The 25,859-nt window shown below is 42.6% G+C and overlaps 1 protein-coding gene across 1 annotated transcript in view; it reads right to left on the bottom strand.

Moving 5' to 3' along the window:
- Positions 1 to 25,473, bottom strand: part of LOC132258509 (COUP transcription factor 2) — a gene marked incomplete at its 5' end in the record, with an annotated part of 38,396 nt that extends 12,923 nt beyond the window's left edge. Inside the window, 3 exons of the mRNA XM_059755840.1 lie at positions 5,059 to 5,610; positions 17,434 to 17,583; positions 24,927 to 25,473. Coding sequence (XP_059611823.1) covers positions 5,059 to 5,610; positions 17,434 to 17,583; positions 24,927 to 25,473 — 1,249 coding nt within the window. The remainder of the gene's footprint in view (positions 1 to 5,058; positions 5,611 to 17,433; positions 17,584 to 24,926) is intronic.
- Positions 25,474 to 25,859: the final 386 nt, after the last annotated feature.

Here is a 25,859-nt window from a genome sequence, read left to right as displayed (position 1 = left end):
CTCCGGGTGTCGCCGCGAAACGCCGCGGGTTCGGCGAGGAAATTTATAGACTTGCGATTAGGAGCATCTCATTACGGTCATCAGATGCCTTCACGCATTTGTGGAATTGTGGAGATAGCGTAATTGCGACAAAACACGCTGACATATCTGATTAGGAGGCTGGAATGTTTGATCAGCAATCAAAGCTCGCGGGCCATTTTAATGGAGGGCTTTTTGAGAGCTTAATTAAAAACTCATCACGTTTATATTGTAAAGTGGTGATGAAAGTCATATCGCGATGAGTGTTGGACAGGCTTTGGAAAAAACTGGCGGAAAGAACACTGTTCTGAGTGGATATTGACTTTGAGCAAAGCGGTGCAAGAAGTGTATTAGATTCCAGACATTGATGTTCTCAGTGTTTTTTTTTAATCTCAATAACAATTCAGCACTTTCGGGATTGTTGATTTTTTCCCAATATTTCCAATATGTATGAAAACATAAGACTTACTACTGCTTTATTTCTCAGACGTGAGTTTGAGAAAAGGATTTCTGCTCTTTAATTCTTCTTAAGCCACTGCCTTCATTTCATGATCTCCAGTAACTCTCAATCCTCTGAAAAAAGTGCCCAAAGTGTAAACAGCGTGTGAGAAAATTCCCCAAAACGGTCAATCACGCCAATTTGAAGTGTGTTTATTCTTGGAATTTTTTCCCTCGAAATTTATAATGAACATAATTTCATACATGAAACTGTGCAACTTTCTTGCACTCCTCGGCAGAATTGTGAGATTTCGGACACGATGTAATTGCAAAAATGTGATTCATGGATTGGTCAAATGACTGCGAAACCCTCTCGTGCTGTGGCAGATAAAAAGCCAAGGGGTTGGACTGGAAATCGGTCGATGGTGGATGAAATAAAAAGTGGCCACAATAGGAATGAAACAATGAAAATCGAACTGCGTGCAGAACACGAGTGTGGGTGTAGCCTGGGTGTTTTGGCTGGAACAATGGACACGGGATTCTCAATAACAATCACTGGCTTTCATTTATTTCGTCCAGACCAACATATAAATGCACACTGGGGCGTCGAGGGGCGGCCGAGAGAGCGCGCGAATGTTTGGTCGGACGAATTGGCGATGATGGGAAAATATATAACAACAAAAGTGATGAAATGATTACAGGGAGATGGGTTCGGTTTAATAATAATAATGATTATAATCATAGCTTAATCGAAGTACCAGTTATGTAGATGCATAAACACCATCGTGGATCTCTCGGCGCGCTGGAGATTGTAACAACTCTTTTGCACGAGCTCACTCAACATGCCCGTGCATTTTATAATTATGTGATTATGTTAATAAAATCAAATAAATTAGTCTGTGCCGCGAATCACCTCGTCATATTGCATCAACACGGAGCCTCGCATTTTGGGACATCGCGAAGAGGGTGGCAAAGAGATAAAACTCGACACTTTCATCGCGCGCGGGGGTGAAAATAAACAAATGGAAAATAATACGCAAAATGTGCGCCAGCAGATTTTGCGCCACGCAAGTTCGAATGCGGAATGGCCAAAAAAGCCATTCGCGCGCGAGGGTGAGCGTCAATTCTCGGGGCGAGTGAAAAGGAAAAGGGTTGATAACAAAATGAATTACTGACTTATTATTTAACACAGAGCTACTCTCCCTCTAGAACGCAACAAATATCCGCCAAAGTTTCACGCATTCACTCGACGTGGGTGATAAAAGTGTGGCAGCGAAGCTCAGCAGGGGAGCATTGCAAATTGGTGGCGCACCGACTATATTACTTCTCATTTAGGCATCAATTCATTCCGACAAATTAATAAATTCCGAAAGTCTATCTCAACTTTTCCATTCATTCGACGGGGGTGTGATGTTATTTGTGTATCTGCGGCACTTCAGTTTGCCTCCAAATCGAATGAAAGAAGTAACATGCCATTTTCCATTTTAATTATTCATACAAATCACTGGGTTATTAGCATAAGTCTTTCGGCACAGCGACTGGGAGTAAATATGTAGTTGTTCACCCCCTGATTTTGGCCACGATATCGCGCCCATACTTTAAATATTTTATATTGTTTCAGACAGCCAAAGCCTGAAATCACACTGAAGCGCGCAGATAAGTAATTGCGTTTTGGGTTGTGGCAAAGCAAATATCAAAGAGAGGATAGCGGATATACTCTTCGGTGAAATCTTTCGATAACCCCTCGCGTGAACTTGGCCGAGACGAGGGTGAAGCTCAACGAAAATACGTGCATAAATTTCAATATATGAATTAAATAATTGCGCTGCCGGGCGAAGGGTTGATGATGCTCATATGTAGTGGCAATTGTGCATAAATACTCCTGTCGGATGTTTGTCTTATCGCACCTAACCCGCCGAACCCCAACTTAACCTTTATCCCCATTTTAATGCGCTGCTAAATGTCACGCCAATGCAGTGAACATTCGGGACGGAAGAGTAAATCCTTTTTAGTGGTGACACAACAATTTAAAGATTATTGCTGGATTAATGCAAAGTAAGTCCGCACATGATGCAGGGATGGAGATGTAATCATTCTGGCGGCTCCGAGACACACAGTCGCTCGCTCCCCTTCGACCTTTCACATGTGCAAGAACAACAGATAAGGTTTCAATTTAAATCATAACGCCCCCGCCCAGAATTACCACCGCAAGATACACACACACTTTGGCCAGAATTTGGGGAGGGAAAACTTTGCCCATGACTTCACCTTCTGCAATAATGGAAAGTGTTGTATATGTGTGCGACCGTAAAATAAGGTGTAAGGTCTCATTGTGGTGGATTACATGTCAAAAAGATTAACATTCACCCCATTATATCCTGCCGAAAATCTCGAGTGAAAATACCACAAATTATGACGCCATGCAAAACACCCTGTCACAAGATATACAAAGATGACACCACATTTCTCATATAAAAGGCAATTTTCATAATTAAACGGCAGCCAAATATTTGGTGACACACATTTAGGCGCTTGCCTAATAAGTAATTAAATTTAATTAACTTTTTCTACCCCGCCTCACACTCGCCAAAGATCTCTAGATGTGCCACTATTTTACGAGGCTCTCTCTCTCTCTCTGGGACTCCTTCAGTCCGCAGAGTCTTTTGCCGCCCAAATGGCTGTATCAAATATCAAAGGTGTTGTTCTGAAGATGGCACACAAAAGAGAAAAGACTAGCGATTTATGTTTGGGTGGCTCTCAAAATGCTGTAACTATTCATTTCACTTCTTCAGTGCAATGTTTGGACATTCCATTTCTCCAGTGAGGAGAAAAATTCAACATTCAAGCCAACAGACACGGCGGAATGCTGGATCTCAGGCCAAATACTACTTGTAAACTCTCAGCAAGTTTGATACAAGGTTTGAAAAACGACGTGTTGCAAGAAAATCATCAATTACATTAGCGCTCCTCAACGAAAATATCTCGAGTTGCTGTGCTACAATGTCGAGGCATTGGTGTATGAAAGGCGATAGAAAATTCTTGAAATAAATGTGAAACACCAGAGAAATTCTTTCTTTGATGAGACGATAATTTAAGGCACACTCACTAAGTGAAGTGCGCGCGCGTCTCCTAATTTATTTCCAAATGAAGCATTAGCAGTGGAACATGATTTTCCATAGAAGAAGGAAAGCTACGATTTGGGCTCATTCGGCGCGGGATGTCAAGTCGTGACTTTGGCACATGGTGACGACCAGGAACATGGGCAAATCAGATGGGAATTCCCGATAGCAGTGGACGCAGCAGTGTTACAAGCAAACACACGGACTTAGAACAGCAATCTTCATATCTGACACAATAACGAATTGATCGGTGGATCCCGAGAAACCGTAAATGCTGACATCATGGGAGTCCCTCTGGACATTCCTCATGTGCCCAAATATCTGGTCAGCCGAAGGTAGCCGCGAGTGTTCCCTTCTGTTCGCCAGATTCACACGTTTAAATCTTGCCTTCGATTCTCTGCGCGCGGTTCTTTCCTCCACCTTTCTTCCCTTTTGGTGTGCTTATTCGCCAGCTATTATGAACCGGTTCAATGTGAGAGATGTGCTATACAGAATGTAATGTACATAGTACATAACTCAAAACATGAATCACTCACATGTAGCGCTAGTCAGAGTTGTTTCATGTACAATAGTCGGTGAAGGAGCGCGATTGAATTACCAAGAAGTGGTCGCCAGACAAAGGGACTCTTCAGAGATTCTTCTAACCCTCAGACACTACAGAAAATCCATGTCACTAGAGCTAAAACTGATCACAACCTCTCTAAAACTAATTGCCATTTCTTACTTTTTGCCATCGCGTCTTCGCTGCTCATCCAAACACCCGTTTTTGCGCGCGAACTGTACCTAAATACCTTCGGAGGAGTTTATTCTTGTTCTTGGTTAGTAAATTCGTGTGAATTGAACAAAAATATACCAACAAAATCAGATAAAAAACGATACGACAAACTCAAGAGAACTACAAACTACAAAAAGAACCAAGATAAAACAGAAAACAAATATGATGTTACAATAAATTATACAACTTTTATTAAATTAAGCGATTGTACTCAAAGTTTAAATTAACAAATAAGTTACAAAATCAACGGTTTCAGACTGGCCTAAGTATACCGGAATCGTTCTACATACGAGCCACTAACGACCTACGCGGGGGTGTGGGAGTAGGACAGCATACTGCTGAGGTTGGACGACAGGGGACTACTGAAGGCGCTTCCGTAGCCAGAGGAGAAGTGGCTGTTGAGGAAGCCCTCGAACGCCGCGTACGATCTATTGGGCGTCTGATAGTACAGTGAGGGAGAGCCTAGCATGCCCATACTACCTGACGACACGGCAGTAGAGACAATCGGCGAGCTCACACTCACGGTCGGCGTGGTGGAGCTCGCGCCAGTGGTGTTAGGTGCAGAAGCGACAGAGGTTATGTGGGCCTGCACCATGCCCAGGAGCTCATTCTCACTCGGCGCCCCGCCACCGGACGCGGTGGTCAGCGAAGCGATGACTTTTGCAAGCAATGCCGTGACGTCTGTGAAGAGAATGTCTAGCAACTTACCAGTGGTGAACAGGACGATTGCCTTCAGGCAGGAGTACTCGGCCGAGTCCACATGGAGCGCCTTGAGCTTCTCCACCTGCTCCTGGAATATCCTGATGTGGTCCATGAAGGCAACCACCCGGTCCGCCGCCATTGGGGACGCGTGCAGGCCCGCGGCCGCCAGCAGCGGCGCCACATGGAGTGGCATTGAACACTGAGATGCATTGAGAACGAACAGCTCCGACCACACGAGTCGCAGCAGCGCCACCTGATCCGTCACCTGCAGCTCCGGGAAGAACGGGATGTTCTTGGCCCACTCCACCGCCGAGAAGAGCAGCCGCGCCGCCAGTTCACAGATATTGTCTATCCCCATTATGTTATTTGGTTGCATGCACTGCCCATATCGGGAGGTTGGGTAAGGCTCGGCGCGCAGGAGCAACGATATGTAGGAACTTAGGTATGAGTGACCATTGAAGCCGGCCGCACACGGGTCGCCATTCGTCAGGGCGTACTGGCCGTGCATGCCGGGATATCCAGTGGGCTGAGAGGGTGGAACTCGTCCTCGCTGAACAGCTGAAATAGAAAACAGAATAACAATTTTGGAATCTTTCAAAGACACCATGAAAGTTAGGCCTAAAAAAAAGTGCAATTCGCTAGAGTGGCCAAGATTCGGGGTGAATTTTCAGTTCAACGCTTCCTTTGAGCTGTTGAAGTGCTCGTCAAGCCACAGTTGAGGCACGAATTGGCATTTTAAATCACTGAAAGGATTGCAACTATGGTTAAATTCCAAATATGATCTTATGTATGCCCATCAACACTTTCAATATATTTCAAGGCTCATTGAAATTACTTGACATTAAAGCGTACAAAGATTTATATATTTTAATTATAAAATTCCCCCCCATAGATAAATACACATTACAATTACCGACAATAAACTCCTCTCCTTAATTCATCTCAATGACTTCTTATTTTCATCAACTGGTGAGTGTGAGAGAGAGAGAAACCTTAAGAAGATGTGCAGTGCCAATAAACACCAACTAATACGATAGACAGTGCAATAGCAAACAATTAATTAATGAGGTCATCACATTATTTGCTTTTTTCTGTCTTCGACTCAATTGAACAACTACACAGCTGAATGTCTTGTCAGCTTCGCGATGACGAAATGCAAGAGATTCTCCCATTAAATTTCATTCTATCTCTATTCTCTGTCTCTATTAATTGTAATCAGTCCAGTGTAAATGATCTTCAAATGAGTGAATTATACTTGCATATGCGGCGATCGTGCTCAAGCAGAGCCCCAATTGGCATCCCTTCCAGTATTTGCATAAATAATAAGTATCCCGAGGAGCTCTAATGCCATGGTTTCGGTGGGTGATTATATGTGATCAACAAGTGACTGACAATGTCATGAGACACACGTAAAAGTGTAATGAATATTGACGAAGCGTGTCATTATATCCACACGCGGGGCTTATTAGGTTCCAAAGTGCTGACATATTATTAAATCAACTTGTTGCGAATCTAAATGCACGTATGATGATGTCGAAATGGGAATTCAATTGCCAAGAATTGACTCAATTTGCTACATAAAGACCACTAGAAATTATTCCATTTGCATTTCACACTCATGTTTTTATTGTCATTTCACTAATAAATTGATTGATGACACTGCGGAAAGCAGACAAACACACACACACACACACACATTTTCTTGGTGATGTTCGATGAAAAAGCCTTAAATAATCCCACTAAATGATTGCGTAAAATCTGTTTATTAGATTCTGCCTCGCCAATGTACATAAACAAGATAATATAAATGTATTGCACTATCAGTGATATCATATTTGAAGCTAATTTTTAATTCAATTAAATCCATGTTGATTGAATTTAGTATGGTGATATCAATGAATAAATTTCTACTCAATGCTCATTTGTGAGTGGAAATGGGAGAAATATTTTGTATTGACAAGTTTCATAAACTGCAAAACACGATGTTGTCTCATGTTTCTCTGTGCAATTTTTACAGCTATATTTGCCATGCAAATATTTGCCATTTCGTGGTGATTTCCGAGAAAGTTGCTCTATAAATATCAACAATCCAGGAAAAATTCTGATGTGCAAAATTATATTGAAGAACATCGCGACGAGATGAAGTGCGGAGGAATCTCTCCTGGTGGGAAAAGTCGGTGAGAAAATATTTATTCATAATTCATTAGTGGTGAAATTGAAGATGGAACCACACGCTGTGAGACGGAAAGAGGCCCACAAATGAATGGCACGCTCATGTGAGCATCAAAGTGCAAATGATCACATCAAATCAGCCGAATTAAAGTCAGTTTATCTCTCACGCAGAGCAATCTCGCGGAACTCATTACTCACAGACTTGCATGTATCATTCCTCGCTGGACCCGAAGCATCTTCTCAAATGATCCTCCCCAAAAACCCGCCATTCACATGTACCGCCGCGTGTGTGTTGAAAACGGTTAGCATCGATATGTGAAATCTCTATGGGCAATATTGTAAAATAACACCGAGTGCATATGCAAGAGGCGACTTTATGATGCTGGCAGAAACGCGCTAAATTTTCACCAAATGATTGATCGCCCCGACAGTGTTGCGCGGTGTTCGGCAAGATCATTGCAATCACAATACATGTGTCTTGCTTATTATCCCATCGCGAGAGCATCGCCAGAGAATGCATAATGCGTAGTGGAACTGGGAAAAAAGGACGGATAATTTACTGATGGATTCCTCGATTACCGCTGGTGTTGAATTACAAGATCGTTTGATGCCTTTTATCACTCACACAGGCAATGGAAGAATTACTGTGTGTGGAAGGTATTTCTGAGCATTGAGAGAAGGCAACACGGCGAAGAGCACTTCCTTATCGATCCTCCAATGAAGATACACAATGTTGCAAAATTTTTATGATGAAGCAATTTTTGAGCCGGCCAGTTTTATCTCTGCTTCACGCGTCCAAGAGCATAAATATTGGCGTGGTGTGGATGCCAATAAACCACCCACAAGCATATAATTCTCCCTGTCACATTACCATTAAATATGTGACTGAATCATTCACGAAAAGTCTCTCGGGGGAGAAATACAATATTTTAATTGCCCAGCAAGACGCCACAGGTCAACCAATTTCAACAAATCACAAATCAACATCTTGTGTCAGATTTATTGCAAATTGCAGCAAATTGAGAGCCTCAACCTGCCACACTTTGTCTAATGCTCCGTATACAATTGCTGAACAAATTTTGAGTTTCACATTGAAAATTGCACTGAGATAATTCAGATCAATTGCAGATCTTGTGATCCAAGCATTTAATTATTTTTAGCACGGCGTGGTAATATTCATTGAAGACATATAATTAATCTTCCCGCAGATCGCAAGTTTCTCTCGCAAAATTGACTTCTATTGGACAATACAAACTTGATAAAGTAAATTCAAGTCTCGCTAGAACTGTGCAGAGTCAAATATTCCCTCTCATATATTCGCTGCCGCGATAATGATATATTGTCGCCTCACATACATAAATGCCACACTATGTGGCTGAAATGAAATAAATTGTGTATTTTGCATTGCAATTCAATCCCTTCTTCCACATTCAGCATGGGTTATAACACCTCAAGTTATAGCTTCCATAAAAATCAATATATTGTATGAAGATCACATGAGGAAGAACATGGCAATAATTAGTAATAAATCTCTGTGATTAAAAAGGAAGTTAAACTGCGCATTTTCCATCCTTTATCATTGCCTGGAGATTTGCGATCTTTTCCGCATGATACCATAAACAAATTTGACTACCCTTCCACGCTTTTTCAGCTGCACCCACACACGATTGCGCGCGAGATTCATTGTCATGTGTGGCATGAGGCATAAAAGGAAATTTATTTATCTTGAAATCTATTATTATGACAAAAGTGTATATAAAATATTTTATTAAAATTGGTGTGAATAATTCCCTCTTCTGTATTTCTTTATTCGCACGATATAAATTAAAGATTACCTTGTGAGATTATCTGAGTATGACGAAGTAATTCCGCGAAAACGACTTCTTTTAATAACTATTTGAACACATGCAAATACCGAGGCGTTAAATCCTCCTTTATTTCACACTCACCTACCAGAATTGTCTTCAAAATTATATTTTACAGCCTCTTTGGCCAGAGATTAAGACTCTCAGCCGAATTAAATACAAAAAGAGTTTCCTAATCATCTCAGTGAATTTCTCCCTCTTCGCGTCCAATTTTCAGTCCATGCAAATCAATTTCGCGCAATTCAAGAGGTTATACGCGATGTGCATCACATAAGAGATTATCGCGCGGAATTTTTAATTCACACCGAAGTGCATGTCGGGGCGCGAATCATAGTAATTTCTCATAATCATCTTCAAAAAGGAATTACGTTTTCGCAAAACAATTTTCGATACATTCACGCCTTGTTATTTCCATCATCCACAACAGCCACACGTTCTCCACAGAACGATCCATTGATTTATTGATCATTTTTGCAATTTGTATGGCCGGTGCAGGAATTGAAGTGCGCATTTTGCACTATTTCGCAATATTATAATAGAATTATAGTGCATTCCACCACTTATCGTGGCTCTGCACAACTGTGCATATCGGTAAATGAATTTGAGACCTCTTTTTTCACCACCTGAGCTGGCGAGATGTAATTTCGTGAAGGAGCCAAATTGCTCCACATTTAATGCTTCCCGAGAAATTGCGAGTAGCGCAAATGGTTGGATATATTTTTCGAAAGGCAAAAGAGCCGCGATTTCACTTCTGGTGAAGGAATTGAGGGTCTTTTATGCGCCTTTTTGAACGGCATCAAAAGGTGTGCAAAATTTACATGTCAGTATAATTATGCACTGCAAAAATCTACCCACCGAGAAGTGCAGCTGAGAAGTTGGAATGAAATTAATGATCCATGCGGAGGAGTGCGCATCTTTGGCTACTCAACGCGATGGGGAAGATCTCTTGGGAATCTACCAGTAAATAGGAATTTATAACCTGAGTTCCCCAAAGCGACACTCGCCGATGAATCTGTGCGCTCATCGCCATGAGAATTGATTTCGATCCGTGCGCATTTCCCGAACGAACCGACACAGGAATCCACGCGAAATGAGATGAAATATCGTATGGGATATGAGAGCATTACACGACAATCCGTTACCTTTTCCAGGTGAAGGTGGAGGTCTGGCGAGACCCCGCGAAATGGCACAGAGAATGGAAAGAAATATTAATAGACAATTAATTTGTGTATCAATTGACAAAGTGTGCGAGTTGATATTGTTGCGCACATCTTGTGTGTGGTCCGCGGATTTTCACTTCGCTGTATAGTTTTGAGAAGAATGGTCGCCTCTTTGGGTGCGTTATTGTACGTGTAATTTATCTTTTGGAGTCTGCTTTTATTAAGAATTGACTTTGACTCGAAGCGCGTATAAATCCCGAATGGCTCTCTGGGAGTCTCTCTCACTCGCGGGATGGATTTTAATATTAAAAGTCAAGAAGTGAAAAACTAGCATTAGAATGATGATAAATCTCTGTGAATTTATCACTCTGCCCATATATATACTCTAATGTATTTTAATACATCTCTTAGCTGTTTAATGATTGTCGGGGGAAAAAATAACACCAATCAATTTTATTTCTACACCAAAATCAATTTCAAACATTTGTATATTGAGAGAATTGGGAGGGAAAATTACATTAATTATGACTCTTTCTTCCCCCTTCACTTTGCCCAGGCATTCCTCAAAGCCTCTCGCTCTTCTGGCCAAATATCTCACATTCGCGAGAGTTCATTCACGATTTTTTCCCCCAACAATAAACCTCCTCGTTGGGCTTCACAATGCGCGCAAAGAATGGGGAAAATAGCACAAAAGAACACTAAATATTTAGGTTCTCATACATCGCAAACCTGATTCTGCATCTTGCCATATGGTGTGTGTGCAAATTACAACCTCCCAAAAAACATACCTTGAGGATTCCTCTTTTTGCGCCACCTCCGAAGGGGGGCGAACGCATAAAGAATGGAATTCATGCTGGCAATTTCTCATGCGGGGGAACAAACGCCAAGCTTTGGGAAATTCTCAAGCTTTCGGCAAGGTGAGTGGCGATCATTTCCACTATAATTATCTCCCCAACGATTCAATAATGTTTATGCCTTCGGGATGTGTTTTCGAGAGATGAGGAGGAAGAAAGAGGCAATGATTCTCACCAGACCAAGACAAAAATCTCTTCTGTCCAGTGATAAATCTACATTTTGACCGAGTCGTAACAATTGAATCTAAAAGATGCATTGAATATGCTCAGTGTGAAGCTTCACTCTTGCCTATTTCTTCTCCTTCACTTCTTTGACGCTGTACAGTTGATGAAATAAATGTAGATTCGTCTGCTTAACCATAACTTATGATATTAGATTGAACTTGTCGCATGAATATTGCCGATTGTTGTGCGGTTTTTAAGATTATTCAATAATAGATAGAACAAATTGATTCATTTGTCCAGATATACTAAGACTTTACTAACATATTCAAGCTGATTTTTGTGGTTGGACTTTTCTCCTTGCTTAAAGTTTAAAGAAAAGCATACGAAATAGTTGCATTCTTAATGCAATCTACTCAATATTTAACAATATATTGAGCATGTAATGTTCTTCGCGCCACTGTACTTCTATTGCTGCTATTATAATGAAAATGTTCACCGTTCTGTACAGAGAAATACCCTTCGCGGACAGCTGACACGGATTTTGAAGAAAACATGCAGAGGAATGCCATGTTTGAACACTTTGCTTCTCAAGTGTATGTTGATGATGATGACTGTGCAGTTTGACTGGGTACAAGAAGTGTGTGATGCCCAGTACTGTGTTGTATCGAATGGGATTTTTATTTATTTAGTCACTTCTTTTTATTGCTACACTATCAATACGACTATTAGGAGACCGTTATGATATTCATCGGGTGATGGTTTTATGAAGCGAAAATTAGCATAATTCATAAATCACCGGTGATAATTGCACATTTCTCATGGGGCATATTGATAAAAAAAAGTCGAGGGTGTTGTGCGGAAAATAGGCACTCCATCAGTGTAGCTTTGTGGCCTCTTGAATTTTAATGCAGTGAAAATTGTGCGATAAATTCTCCGCTTGATGCTGAAGAAGTTGATCTCCCTTACCAATATTCTTCTCCGTAAAAATCTCTAAATGTGGCACGTGCCCATTGTATCATTTCCTCACCTTTTTGCCCGCTTTTTTTACCATCTCTTGCATTATTTGATTTATATTTTCTCACTCACCTCAGCATCTTTGGGAGCAAAACACACCGAGTGGAAACCTCTGACCTCTTCCTCAGCTCCGTTTCACGCTCGCGAGTTGCTTGGGGTCTCACCACACTTTTATCCTATGCCCCATCCAATTTATTAATTACACCGTAATCATGACGAGAGGAAATTCAATCCCCGAGTGATACGCAATGGCAAGCGTCAGACGAAAAGGAGGCACGCCAATGGAAAAAAAAGACGCGAGAAACAAATAGGAGTTTAATTGAATGTTGTTATTCGAGCTCTTGTATGGAGATTTGAGCTCTATTTGGAGATCTATTAGTGGCAGAATGGCGGCACAGGTTATCGCCACGTGAGATCCGACTGGCTGCAGTTTTCTCTCCATACATTTCGTGATAATCTCTGGGCGCTCTAACGAATTGGGCGCTGCCCATCTCGCTGCTCCTCTTTCAATTTTGAGGTTCACGAACCGTGGGAACGATACAAAATTGCAATTATGCACTTAAGCCACCAGTGAGGGATGATTTGTGCGCGGGAATGCAAAAGATCACCGGTTGCAGATGCCCGATCATACCATACACTTCATTAATTACTGTTGCAGTGCAAGGAAATGTTCCCACCCTGAAAAATTCACCCCGACCATGGCGGTAATCCATGAGAAAGAGACATTGTGGCAAATGGTCAAGACTCTGGTCAAACAGGAATCCATGGGAAGGGAACTTGCAAATCCCAGAACGACATCCAAAGGGTCACTTCTCATGCTGTCAGGTACGAGCTCCTCTCCATGGCATAAAGCACTCGAAGACACCACAGTGTCTTGAACCGGCCGGCGATCGGGTCACACTGATCCGCTCCAAGGGGTGCAATGTGTGTCCCATTGTCCCAAGGGTATTTAATTTGATTAATGATTTTCCCTGGATGCGAACGTTAGGTATTTATGATAATTTCATACCTTTACTTCCCTCTCGACAGACTTTCCATCCTCTGTGCATCTCATATGACTCCTGAGGAGGGGTTCGAAGAATGCACCTTCGAGGCAATTAAGGTGCGAAAATTGGTAAAGTCATGACGATATCTCACGCATGTTAGAGAAATGCTCTCGCTGAGATTTATTAATGGATTGAAAATTGATCTAATTGTGCAAGTCATCACGAATCCTTCCTCTTCTCTATGTCAATGAGCCGAGCGCGACTGTTGAAGAGTCATTAATCATGAGGAGGTCAACCGATTGATGTTGGAACTCGATATTACACCATCTTGACGACTATTGAGTGTCTGCGAGGCGAGCTAAACTTGCCAACGGCCAAATACTATTCACAAATACTTTTTTCCCTATTGACGAGACATCGAGAACGGGTATCACAACCCTTTTCTCGGGACAATCCTCACTGAAGGAATATGAATTATGCGCTAAATAAATAGTAAACTCGCTCTGTAGTCATCAAATTGGATTATTTTATCACGCTAGAGGGAATTTGAACGATTTTTCAGCAAAATCATCTAATATGTTGTCTTCAGAAGAAAAATCTATTCAGCTGCACGTCTCCCCAAATTATGTGCGCCTTTGATAGGTGAATGGATAAAATTCAACGAGAAATGCCAGCATTTGTGACACACAATTTCTCAGGGGTTGAATTTATGGAAATTATTCAATGTGTGTGACATCTTTCACGCCCTTTTGCCGTTGCATCGACCGATGGTCAGTGCTTTGGAGAAATTTCTCAGGCTTCTTCGCCATCCAGAAATTGCTCTGACCATCAGAAAACACTTTGGCTCAATGGTTGGAAAACGTAGTTTTGTGGCTGTCAAAACAATCATCTCTTCAATAAATAAATTTCTCGCATCGCTAAATTGTAAAATGCATCTCAAATGCGCCAATCATCCGTCTTCCCATCGATGCTGGAATCAATGAGCTTGCGCACCTCCAACAATATTCCCTCAATCTCCACTCCGCGATTTAATGGTGGTTCGAACGATTATGGTTGCAACACTCAATCATCATCATCATTTCAGTGTCATCGCACCGGCAAACCATTCCTTCTGTACGTGATTGTAATTTCCGAGAGGATGATCTGCGAACCCAAGCAAAGGTTCACAAATCAGGGATGATTTCCAAAGGATATTCTTTGTTTTCAAGTATTTGAAAGGTTTTCAACAGGTCCAAGATCTCCAAAAACAGAAGTTAATCTTCCGTTTAGGATTCTATCGTTCGATGTTTGATTAAATAAAGTCCACCTTTTTGCGTGAAAGAGGCTCAAGCCATATTTGTAATTTTGTTGAACATCTTCACATCCACACTGTGCCCAAACAGCAGAATTGGACAACAAAAGCGTCCGAACAGGGGAGAAATGTATACCTGTGGCAAAGGTATCGAATTTCCCCAGAGTTCTCTTTCTGAGCACCAGAAATTGCACCATAATAGTGACGATTTCTATGAGTAATAATATTTTCCCAGTGTAAATAGATATTGTCGTAAATTATGCTTAAAGCACGCATAATAATTAGTTGCGTTGTACGTGATGACGTGGAGGGAATATCAGATTCATCCTCCTCTTTGCATATGTGCCTCAGATGCGCAAAAAATGGTTAACCCAAATACGACACCGGTATCTCTTTCTGCGCCTTTTGTCACTGCGTCGAGCGTGCTAATCAGTTTAGTGTGGAATTTGAATAAAACACACATTGTCCCACTTGAGGCATGTGCTTAGTTTCGTCAAGCATTCATCTTGCATACGGAGAAAAGATGCAAATATTTGTCATCCGGCGAATCTTACCAGGGGCGCCTCTAAATCGGATCTTTTCGACTTTATGCTCTATTTGCGGAAAAGATGTCTCGAACCTGGATAAAATCTCTTGCTCTTTTGGCTTTTCCTTTAGTCTAACCGCCGCATATATTGAGAATTCAATAAGGTGCTTAAAGATTGTTCTCTCGGCACATCTGACCATCAAAGGGTGAGATGGAAATGTGGTCAGAAACATTCAATTGCGAGATCTTATTCCTAAACGCACTTTAGTGCTTGATGGTCAGTTTTTGGGATTTGCGAGGGCAAAAGCATGAAATTACACGCTCAACTCGGATCTCGGACGTGGAAAAAAGTGGTGGCAAACAATGGCTTGAGAGTCTAATTTAGGACCAACAAACGGTCAAGGTTAAACTATTAATGTGAAACAGTTTTGAGCCGCGACGGAGGGTTGGAGAGAAAGGACTGCGGAGGTACCCTTTTCGCCAGCCTCACAATGGAGGGTTAGTGGTGTTGTGAGTTCACCTCAGGTATTTGCATTGTTCTCGTAATTATCCTTCCCGAAAATTTAATATCCTGCGTGTAATAATATGCAACAGTATGTTTACAGTCGCTATTATGTGACACGCACACACGGAGCCCGAGAGAGCGAGGCTCGCAAGCGGGGTGCTGACAGTGAGACCAAACACACAATCCTATAATCTGATGAGGAGAGCGAGAGACTCCCCGGATTCGGAGACTCCGGGATGCGTGATGGTTTAAACATATGCGAAATGAAGATGGATTTAGGGTCGCAGGGCGCACAATTGCGCGTATATGTGGCAGCCCGCAGAGTCATTGTCCCTCTGCGCACTTTGATGGGAAAAAAGCAGCGAGTCCTTGTGCGGCGAAAGGTGGAAGTCTTCATGGAGATTAGCTTGCAAAATTCTTTTCTCATCACCAAAGTGTGAAGACAAGCTCTCGCGAGGTAAAAGTGCACACTCACCAAACTATCAATATATCCAAACATATCCCCTTTGATTAATTTACATAATCACCATTCCCACCACATTATGGGAACCATTCATCTCTCCACCTTTAATTGCTTAGATGTTGCTATATGGAGTCAATAATTTTGAGAGGGAATATTCACAATATATCCCCATAATGGTATGAATAATGTGTAAACAAACCGCCCACCTCACAAGTCTCTCTTTTTATCACGCCAGCGATGAATAAGCTTTCGGAAAGAATTCCATGAGGAGTTCCAATACATTCTCTGCCGGTCATTATTCATCCTCTCGCATAGCCAAATCCGCGGTGATTCCAAAATACCTCACAGATGTACAATATGTACTGTTAGAGAAAAATTAATAAAGGAGGAAAAAATTGTGACAAGACTTTTACGTTCGTCACTCGAAAGATACGCGGCATGAAACATGACAACCAACATCTGAATGCGCCACGAAGAATTCCTCTCTCGCATCTTCAGTCGATATTGTAATTTATTTTCCTCGGCAAAAAATCAATTGTATAACTCCGAATCTGAAGTGCATGGGGTCACAAAACACGCGTTTGTTGGGTCTGTTCATGGCAAAATGGAACAAACTTCTCCGGGAATTGCATGAAATCACTCACAATTGTCATATTTATTTAATAATTCTAAGACAAAGAAGACAAACGAGAAAGAATTGCTGGCTGTGTGTGTAAAAGGTATGAAATCTTAACCTAATTTTCAATAGTAATAGTGATAAATCTCTGCGTTAACACAAAATATACTCGCTTATTGATTCCACAGAGTCCAATAACTTTCATAAATTTACAACCCCATAAATAAACTTGACACGTTTAATTGTCTCGCGGAAAATTCTCTGGCAATTCCAAATATTTTCAAACCACAGCAATTCATAGAAACAACGAAACACCATATTGACAGCCGAATAGTGAGGAAGGAGCGCGAGTGAGATGATCATAATTCACAGATACTTTCCCATAAGAGCAATTGCCAGACCCTCTCTCGCGGTGGTACAAAACCGAGTCGACTCCAATCAAATTACAGTGGGAACTTTGCACTCTGGGAGAGGAAGAAGCTATTACTTGAAACATAATAATATTTTTGTTGTCAGTACACACTGAAGGGGCATCAATTCTGTACATCGCGCTGGCAAAGAGCAACATTGTCTTGTTGGTATAGCGCGAATTCACTGCCGTCCAAAAAGTCAAGAGGTCTCGACATGAGACTGATCGAAATTAATGACGAAATTGCTTGAGCACTATAGAGAGGATTGGATTTTTTCTCCCCCGCGAAATTGGCCACTTTTCGCGGATAAGAATTGCATTATGTGCGATGAGATATAAAAAGTCATTTTCTTACCTTCACGACGCATTCCCATTTTGAGGCACTTCCGTAATCTACAGTATTGGCATTGATTCCTATGGTGCTGATCGATGGGACAGGTTCGATTTCCTCGACAAGAATACGTTAAGTTGCGCCGGACCGATCGCTTGAAGAATGATTTACAACCTATGAGAAATGAAAGGAGAAAAAAAAACACCAATTAGAGTGCATCACAACTCCGTTTTCTGGGGCTTCTTCTGTGTTGCCCAACATGTCCTGGAAAACGTGACACGCAAGTATTGTTGGCAAAAGGGATGACAAAACCCTTCTTTCACACTCATTTGCATGACACAGAGTCACAGGCAAAAGAGGCAACTCGAAGCGAAGACGCGCTAAGATGATAAACATATTCAATCAATTAATTTGAAACGTCTTAAACTCAAATGGTGAGTGGCAAATGAAAACAGTCGAGCTGTGTGACTGTTTCCAAACTCAACAAATTGTTCTAATTGCTCAATAGGTTAAAACAATTAATCTTCACGCGGGACGCGTCAATGAATCATATATGCACATGATTATTACATTGTTGTGCCGACCCGCAAGAAAACTCTCATCTTCAGCCATCTCAAATGGGCCTATGAATTAGATTGGAGAGTGTCATGGAATATTTTCACGATACATTCGTATTTAGAGATGTTTTCGCAAAATGTCACACAGCGAGAACTCATGGGAAAGTTTTATCGAAGTTTATACGAACAATTACACCAAATTGTTCAAGCTTGAAATTTGTTGGAAGAAAAAATTTCACGAAAATTAAGATTTCACTGCTTGATGGAGCGATTTGAGCCGTAATCAAGCGTGACGATATCGGTGAGATATCAACGCCCCGCACAAGCGCGATCGCATGGTGAGAACCTCGTGGCGGCTCGCGGTTCTTTGATGATCTTGTTTCACCATTGGATTATGATCTGTGAGCTTTTCATTAATAACCAAATCATTTGGAGAGTGAATTACTGTGAGAACTTCCTGATAAATACGCATCTCTTCCGCCATGGAAATTGATTAGGCCGAAAATCATTCTCCCACATTCATCATTTGCGCTAGACTTTACATGTTGACGGCTTGGCAGCAGAATCTACCCCAGGAAGGAAAGTAGTAAAGTCGCCTTTCTTCGCTTCTCGCGAGTGCAACAATAAAGTGAAAAAGATGAAAGGCTCCTATTGTCAGGGTCATGAATTATTTTCCACTCGGTTGATGGCAAGATCTCACGTGGAGTGGTGCATTTTTCCGTGGAAATAGGCTGAGCGCAATCTCGGGCGTAAGATCAGCAGAGAAAAGTGCACAAGAGGGAGAGAAGAGGTGATCCAAACAGTGGATCAGGGCGAGAAATCTCGTGGTGATGGTACAAATGACGATGATGGTGTGTAATCCATTAATTGGACACACTCTTTGAATCCCTCACGTCAAAATGCCATAAGTTATAATGCAATTATGAGTGCGCGAGCAACTCAGCCATCATCGGACAGCCACATGATCCCCTCGACTGTTAAGGGAAATCACTTGCATATTTGAGAATCTTCCCATTCTTCGGCCGCGCGCAACCTTCCGTGTGAGATGTGAATTACACAATAGAAGCTAAAGTGTTATGTCTCATATTAAACGCCGAGTGGTTGGAACTTGTGTAAATTTGCTATGCACTTTTTGCACAGCGATTCGCCTGCGAAAATGCAGCATGAGAAGAATTCTCTCCTCAAAGACAAATCGCTGGCAGAATTTTCAAAGCCATTAGTCGCAAGATCTCATGCACAGGAACACACGAGAGGGAGAGAGAATTGAGATGAGAATGAAACATGAACTGATGGAGTTCCGATAGTGAATGAATATGAATAAGCTGTAATTATTTTATGACACACCGCAGCCCTTTTAGAGGTTAATCTCGCTTGTTGACGATGTGCCACAGTTTCTCCACCCGAAAGCCCAGAAAATTGCATGTTAAGTGAAATTAATGCTAACTGACACAGCTCGACTGTGGGGCAAACACACACCGGCAATTTAGCAATTTCCGACCGCACAGAAGCCCGTCTTCGGGGGCTCTTCCCTGGCGACGACACGGGCGCCCGAGGCTGTGCCCATTTCACACTCAGGTGCATGCGAGCGATGATTTGAGGTATGTTCATCACGACAGCGATAATTTCAGCCTCATATTGATCGGTAAATTTGTAATTTGACATTTTATTGTGCGATTTAGCAGCCTTGATTCGATTCACCAGCGAGAAGGTGACGCCACAGAGTCTATGGTAATTTGCTCATGAGCAAAACGGTCATACGTTAAACTGTATAGTTTTGATTTATTGCCATATTTATTAAATGTACTTGTTTCTCCGAAAAGAATTCATGGAAACGGAATGGTGGAAATAAAGAAAAGAAGGCTCAATTACACTAATTTCAGCATTTGAATGCGCGCAAAATCAGAAAATTCATGCAACTGAGCATCAAAATGATATGTTTAAAATTTGTGGAAGAAGTGAGAAGAGGAGAAAGAATGCAAATGAAGAATTTATAGGCAATGATTTCAAGATAGCTTTCACACACAGCGTACAGAATCCAAAAGCACTCCGAGCGATACTCAGCCGATATTAATGCTTAATGAAAGATGTCTTTTCCTGTGTGAAATATGAATATTACTTCCTCAATTTGATCGTGTATTTATTATTAAAATAATGGCTAATAGAGTCATTTGAAGAGATATATAAATCCACATGTAAATTCACCAACCGCTAAAGGTACTTTCAGGCACTGAACCGTGTAATTCCTCTAACCGTACAATTAAGTTTTCACCTAACCATAAATTACACCGTCGCTCCTAATTTCCACGTGATCTTGTGCGCTTGATAGAAAAATACCACATCTCTTCGCACCATTTCTTCGTGAAAACAAACCCTTGAACTTTCTATCGGCTCAACTCCAAAAATAAGATTTGATAGCCAATAAGCACGAACACCTGCTCAATTGACGGCGCGATATCAAATCAAAAATCCTTCACATTTCACCTCAATACAAAACGTTTTTCCATTAGGATGAAGATTTCATATCTCATGCGCGATAGTGCATTGCAATTTCCCTTCACAATTACATTCAGGAGAGGCTGGAATATCATTAAGTGAAACAAATGTCCGGCAATTTTGGATAATTCGTTCCTCAATTATCATTTTGTACAATTGCCGCGCGGAGATGGCTTCAGGGGTGGTCATCATACGGTAGCCCATCATCTTATTTCCGCACGTGACCACTTATTATGCCACATTCATCACATGGCGGATGAATAAACAAATATGCTCAACTTCTTTTGCCTCCGCCAATCGCAGGGTCTTCACAATCGATAACATCGTCTCGACTCTTGACCACTCTTAGCGCCTTCGCCCCTGAAAGGTGATCCTCATCTGGGCGGTGTGACAATATTTTGCCACCATAAATGGATTATGGAAAGTGCGCAAAGGTTCTCAATATATCGATGGCAGCCAAATCCCACTTCACTCCCGACTCTTGTGAAAACTGAGATTTTCCTCGTCGCATTTTCTCTGGTGCACACGAAGGGTTTCGGTGCGCCATTATGTGTCAAGAAGATTACATAAACGAAACATGGCTAAAAGAACAGTGCAATATGGAAAATTCATCGCAAAGTTTCAAGAAAATTTCACTAAGCCGCTGAGAATCTTGAAGACGATGCACTTGAAATTGTAATTGCATGCATAAACTGGCGGAGAGGAAAGTGAGTAAAATGGCAAATGCACTCTTCTTCTGGGTGATAAATCACACAAATATTCTGCAAATCAATTGCTGACAAAGGCAACACCGTTGCGGTAGATTTCGCGGGGCATTTGGAAATCCTTCGGCACTCAATTGCACGTCTGAGGGAATATTGTTTGGCGGATGGGAAGATGCAATGACGATGGCGCTCCGTTGGCGGTGGGAGGAATTCGGAATGGCCACAGCGCGGATGCGGGATTATTTATGAGCGAGGTCGAGCCCCTCGGTCACACAATATAATCACCATCATCGTATATCGCCAGAGAGTGTGCGGTAATGTACCGGAATACTTTGGCACGATTTTCGGAAAGAATTCCCGATCTGCCCTGCGAAACGTCTCCGCGCCCGCCAAGCCTGAATCCTTCGCTTGTCCCTGGGCGAACAATATCACACTGGGCGACAAGGAGTGAGTCCACAATTATATTCTCTCCCCTGTTGTGCGGAAGCATCGCCCAATTCACGATATGCTCAATTGTAATGTTACACACGCAGAAGAGGTAACACAATTTGAGAATTGAGAAAACACTTCAAGCCCAATTATCTGCCTAATAATGCGCATTTGTGGTGCGAGCAATTCAAAGTGAAACGACACACATTTAGCCAATTTTCCATTCCAGAAACATGATTCCTTCGGTTCAATTTATTCCTGCACTCACTGCGCTACCTCAGGTCGTCGCTGTGGTCCACCCTTTTACGGAAGTTTCGAAATTGAAAAATCGTGACCCGCGAACTGGAATATATAAGACTCTCTTCGATCCAACTATCGCGGCTCGTCTTCTCAAATGCCTTCCACTGTGCCACGAAGATCGTCTGAGAAATTGAGAATTTCATTTGTTCCTCGACAATTTCCCCCTTCGTGGACTCTCGCCAGGGCACAGCTATTGAAGTCGAAGCGAAAGACGAGCTTCCTGTTCTCTCCTAGTAACACTATTTGGGATGCATTTCACGCTTGCAAAAGAAGAAAATACTCAGCAGTAGATAAAAGAAATGCGGTTAAGGAAAAGGGGAGCAATTTTTCACTGCAAAATAAGGGTGTTTTTGTATGCATTTCAGCTACTAAATCAACTCAAATGCTGTCTGGAATGTTTGGTCAGCCTAGGAATCTCCACCAGCGCCAGCTTGCAGCGCCTCATCTCGCCGTCTTGTGAGAATTTCACAGACATCCAGCCGGTGGTCTCTGAAAGATCACCACATGACTCCCCCTCATTTAATTTTTGATTGCATAATTATTGCCAGCAAACAATGCAGGCGAAATACCATCGCGAAAGTGTAGCATAAGATCGAGTGCACTCCTTCAAAAACGATCTGCATGTCAGGCACAAATGCCTCATCTCTCCGTGCATTTGGATTTATTTGTATCTCCATTTTATTGGCATACGTACTTAATAACAATTGAAGCGCGATGTGTGTGAAAAATTTTCATTTTTATCATGCATTTTGTCTGTTATCAAGTGGTACGATCGCCGCACGATGCTCAGGCACAGAGAGAGGGAATGTGTGCTGCGCGGAGAATGCCAGGGAAGAAGCGAGGAAGAAAAAAAACTACAACCATACGCCCATTCGATAAAGTCGTGATCTTTTCCACAAGATCTTCCGTTAACGGTTTAATTACAATAAAAAAAGAAGTCTCAGGCAACGAGCAAGGAGAGAAAAATGACCAAAAAGATCTCCCGCGAGACTCTTGGGGGGAATAAGTCGAAATAAAATGAAATAATAATATCGATTCAATGATTATCCGTACGTTTTTTGTGGAAAGGGGCGAGTGAGAGCGCGCGATCTTGTACGATCGCCGAGATGATCGCATCACCATCATAGCATCACGTCAAAGCGCGCACTCCACTCTCGATCGGCCACGGCATGGGTGTATATGCGGTATCAAATAGCCGATGTACAATATCCGATCATGCCTTAGACTCTCTGGGTAATTCTTTCCTGGTGTCTGCCTGGCTCGTCTCTCGTGCGATGCACTCCCTCTCCACGTATTCCAATGTGCGCCTCACCGCGCGCCTTGAAGAATGGGAAAGAAGGAGGAGGAATGCGATTATATGGTTCGCGCGCGATGAAATATTGTCAAATTGTACTCCCACGCCATTTAATTTCCCATGACTGGGAGAATTAATAATTGCGATTTGCTGCAATTTTCCCCACCGATCACCTTATTTGCGCCTCACCCTCAGAGGCGCGCGAGGGTGCAATTTGCATTCAAGAGAGCCACGTGAAACTGGGAGGAAGTACTTGAGGATCGCCTCGTTATCAGGCGAGCACATCGATAGTGGCACGATCTCAACCAAAATGTATGCAAGAGCACTTATGGGTGGCTTGAAAATTCCCTATAAATATGCATGAGCGACTTGTGCAGGTTCCTGGACCACATCTTCACCCAGAGACCATGAGCGCCTCATTGTCCGGCAGTGCGCGTACACGAAAAAGGGCTGGTCACATTTGCATTTAAGATTCACCACTGAAGCTATGTAATTTCATTATTTGATTTATTAATTGTTGCCATCCTCCCGTACTTCGGGACATTCCATGCAAATTCATTGCCTCTCGACAGACGCGACAGGGACATTATTGGATTGTCGGAGTGATTTTTCACATGTGGCGAGAGATCAGTGGATGCAAATGTGTGATAATTGATCTGCAGGCGGTCCACATCTCTCTCTATGCTACAATTGCCAGCACACAATAATTGACATGCGAAATCGCCCTGAGAGACAGAAAATCTCTCCGCCCAGAAGTCCACACAATATGATAACAATATCACGATTCCTATTTTGCATCGTTAATCAATCCCTGCGCTCAATTCGGTTGGGAAAAAAAGAAGAGGATATTATTTCCGCATGAAATAATAAAAACACGACTCTAAACGTCTGGGGCTACCCTCAAAATCACGACTCGCATTATAATTTACTTTCCCATCGTCGTTTGCTATGCATTTTCAAGTTCAAGCATAAATTTGTGTCTCTTCCCGTAGGGAATATTGCTTTGCGGACTTTTCCTGATTAATTGCAGTCGAAAATGGAAATGACATCCACGACATGTTCCTTGGCAGAGACTTGTCCCTTCCCTTCGTCACATAGAACAGCACAATGTCTCTCATATATGCCAAAGGGGGCTGAATCATCACATTCTTCTCCGTTCGCGCTACTCATTGTGACGAACTTGTGCAAATCCCACCACCTTGGAGTCCTCGTCGAGGGTTGGATCGACGGAAAAGCCGGTAACGTTGCAGTTTTTCTTACATTTGCCAATTGTACAGGATCCTTAACCCTTTGACACTCAGGGCAAAAAAAAACGCCCAGAGATTCTCAAACCTTAATGGCTTTTATGAGTACAAAAAGAGGCTTTTAATAAACACATCACCCCTTTCGAACACTTTCATATCTGGCCATATTTACCAAATTAATCTCCGAGGCAGTGAAAAATATTAAAATTATACATCCTGTCTATCTTCCGGATCGTTTTATGCCAAGAGAGAGGACCGGTCAAATGTCAGAGGTGCTCATTAATCAGATGACTGACTGTGTCATAGTCGAATCTTCATTCAGAAAAAAGAGTTTAATAAGCTATTGCGACCGGTTTGACATGACTCTCCGCACGATGATCAATGGCTGACTGGACAATTGGGGAGGAAACGGGTTTCCCACCCAGAAATCTGGCGGGAAATCTGGCTTCCCAGAGAGCCAGACCAGCAGATATTGGAAATGTGGGAAAACACTCACCTTCACACGTGAACTGGCCATAGTGCTTCCCTGAGCTCTTATCACCGCAAACAACACACTCAATGTTCTGATTTGGTTTCACATCCACCGTCTGCGATGAGCTGCCGCCACTCTGGGAGCTGTTGGCCTGGGAATTTGGTGTGATGCTCTGCTGCACGAGCTCCTGCTTGGACGTCGGCACCAGCGGCCCGAGCGTGGTGAGCTCCTCCGACGCTGTGGTTACGGGGATGTGGCTGCCGAGATTGGGGTCGCGCCAGACACTTGGGGGCGGCGGCGCTACCAGGGCCATACTCCGCGGGAACCCCAGCTCCAGCGCGTTGATCTCGGATCCCTGGCCGCGTGGGTTGAAGAACCCGGTGGCTGTGGACGGCGATGGGCACAGGACGCCACCCCCGTACACACTTAGCGAGTTGTGTGTGATAATATTGCCGGTTTTGGCCCCCCAAAGCCGGGGCCGACACTCACCACTGAAATTTACCAATGCACCGAGGGGATGCTTGGGGGAGGGAGCGGGATCGCGCGTGAGAGTGCACCAATCAACAACAAGTCACAGATATCATATCCACACACAGGCAATGGCATCGGCCGGGGCTCAGTTCCCGATAACCACACTATCGCACATCAACTTCCGTGTCCGCCTGATTGAAAAGTACGTATGCCCGCTGAATAATTGATGCCCCAATCTGTATTTATGGCAATATGATTGCTGCCCTGCACAGCTGAGTTCGAATCACCAGGCGCGCGACCTTTGTGTGTTGAAAATACCGCGAACTACTTGTGTGACCTCTGATGTGTGTAGGAGATGCGACCCCAAGAGATCACGGTGACAAATGGTCAGACGCGATAGCAATTATCATGGCGCGGTAGTCCGCCGCCCGGAAGATAGCCACACACTCGAAAAGTATAACGTCCACGTCAATCAGAGCGCGCACT

Source organism: Phlebotomus argentipes, unplaced genomic scaffold (genome assembly GCF_947086385.1).
Source record: "Phlebotomus argentipes unplaced genomic scaffold, Phlebotomus argentipes genome assembly scaffold_4, whole genome shotgun sequence".
NCBI lineage: Eukaryota > Metazoa > Arthropoda > Insecta > Diptera > Psychodidae > Phlebotomus > Phlebotomus argentipes.
Note: the sequence above shows the minus strand (reverse complement) of the source record. Positions and strands in the feature narration are given on the sequence as shown.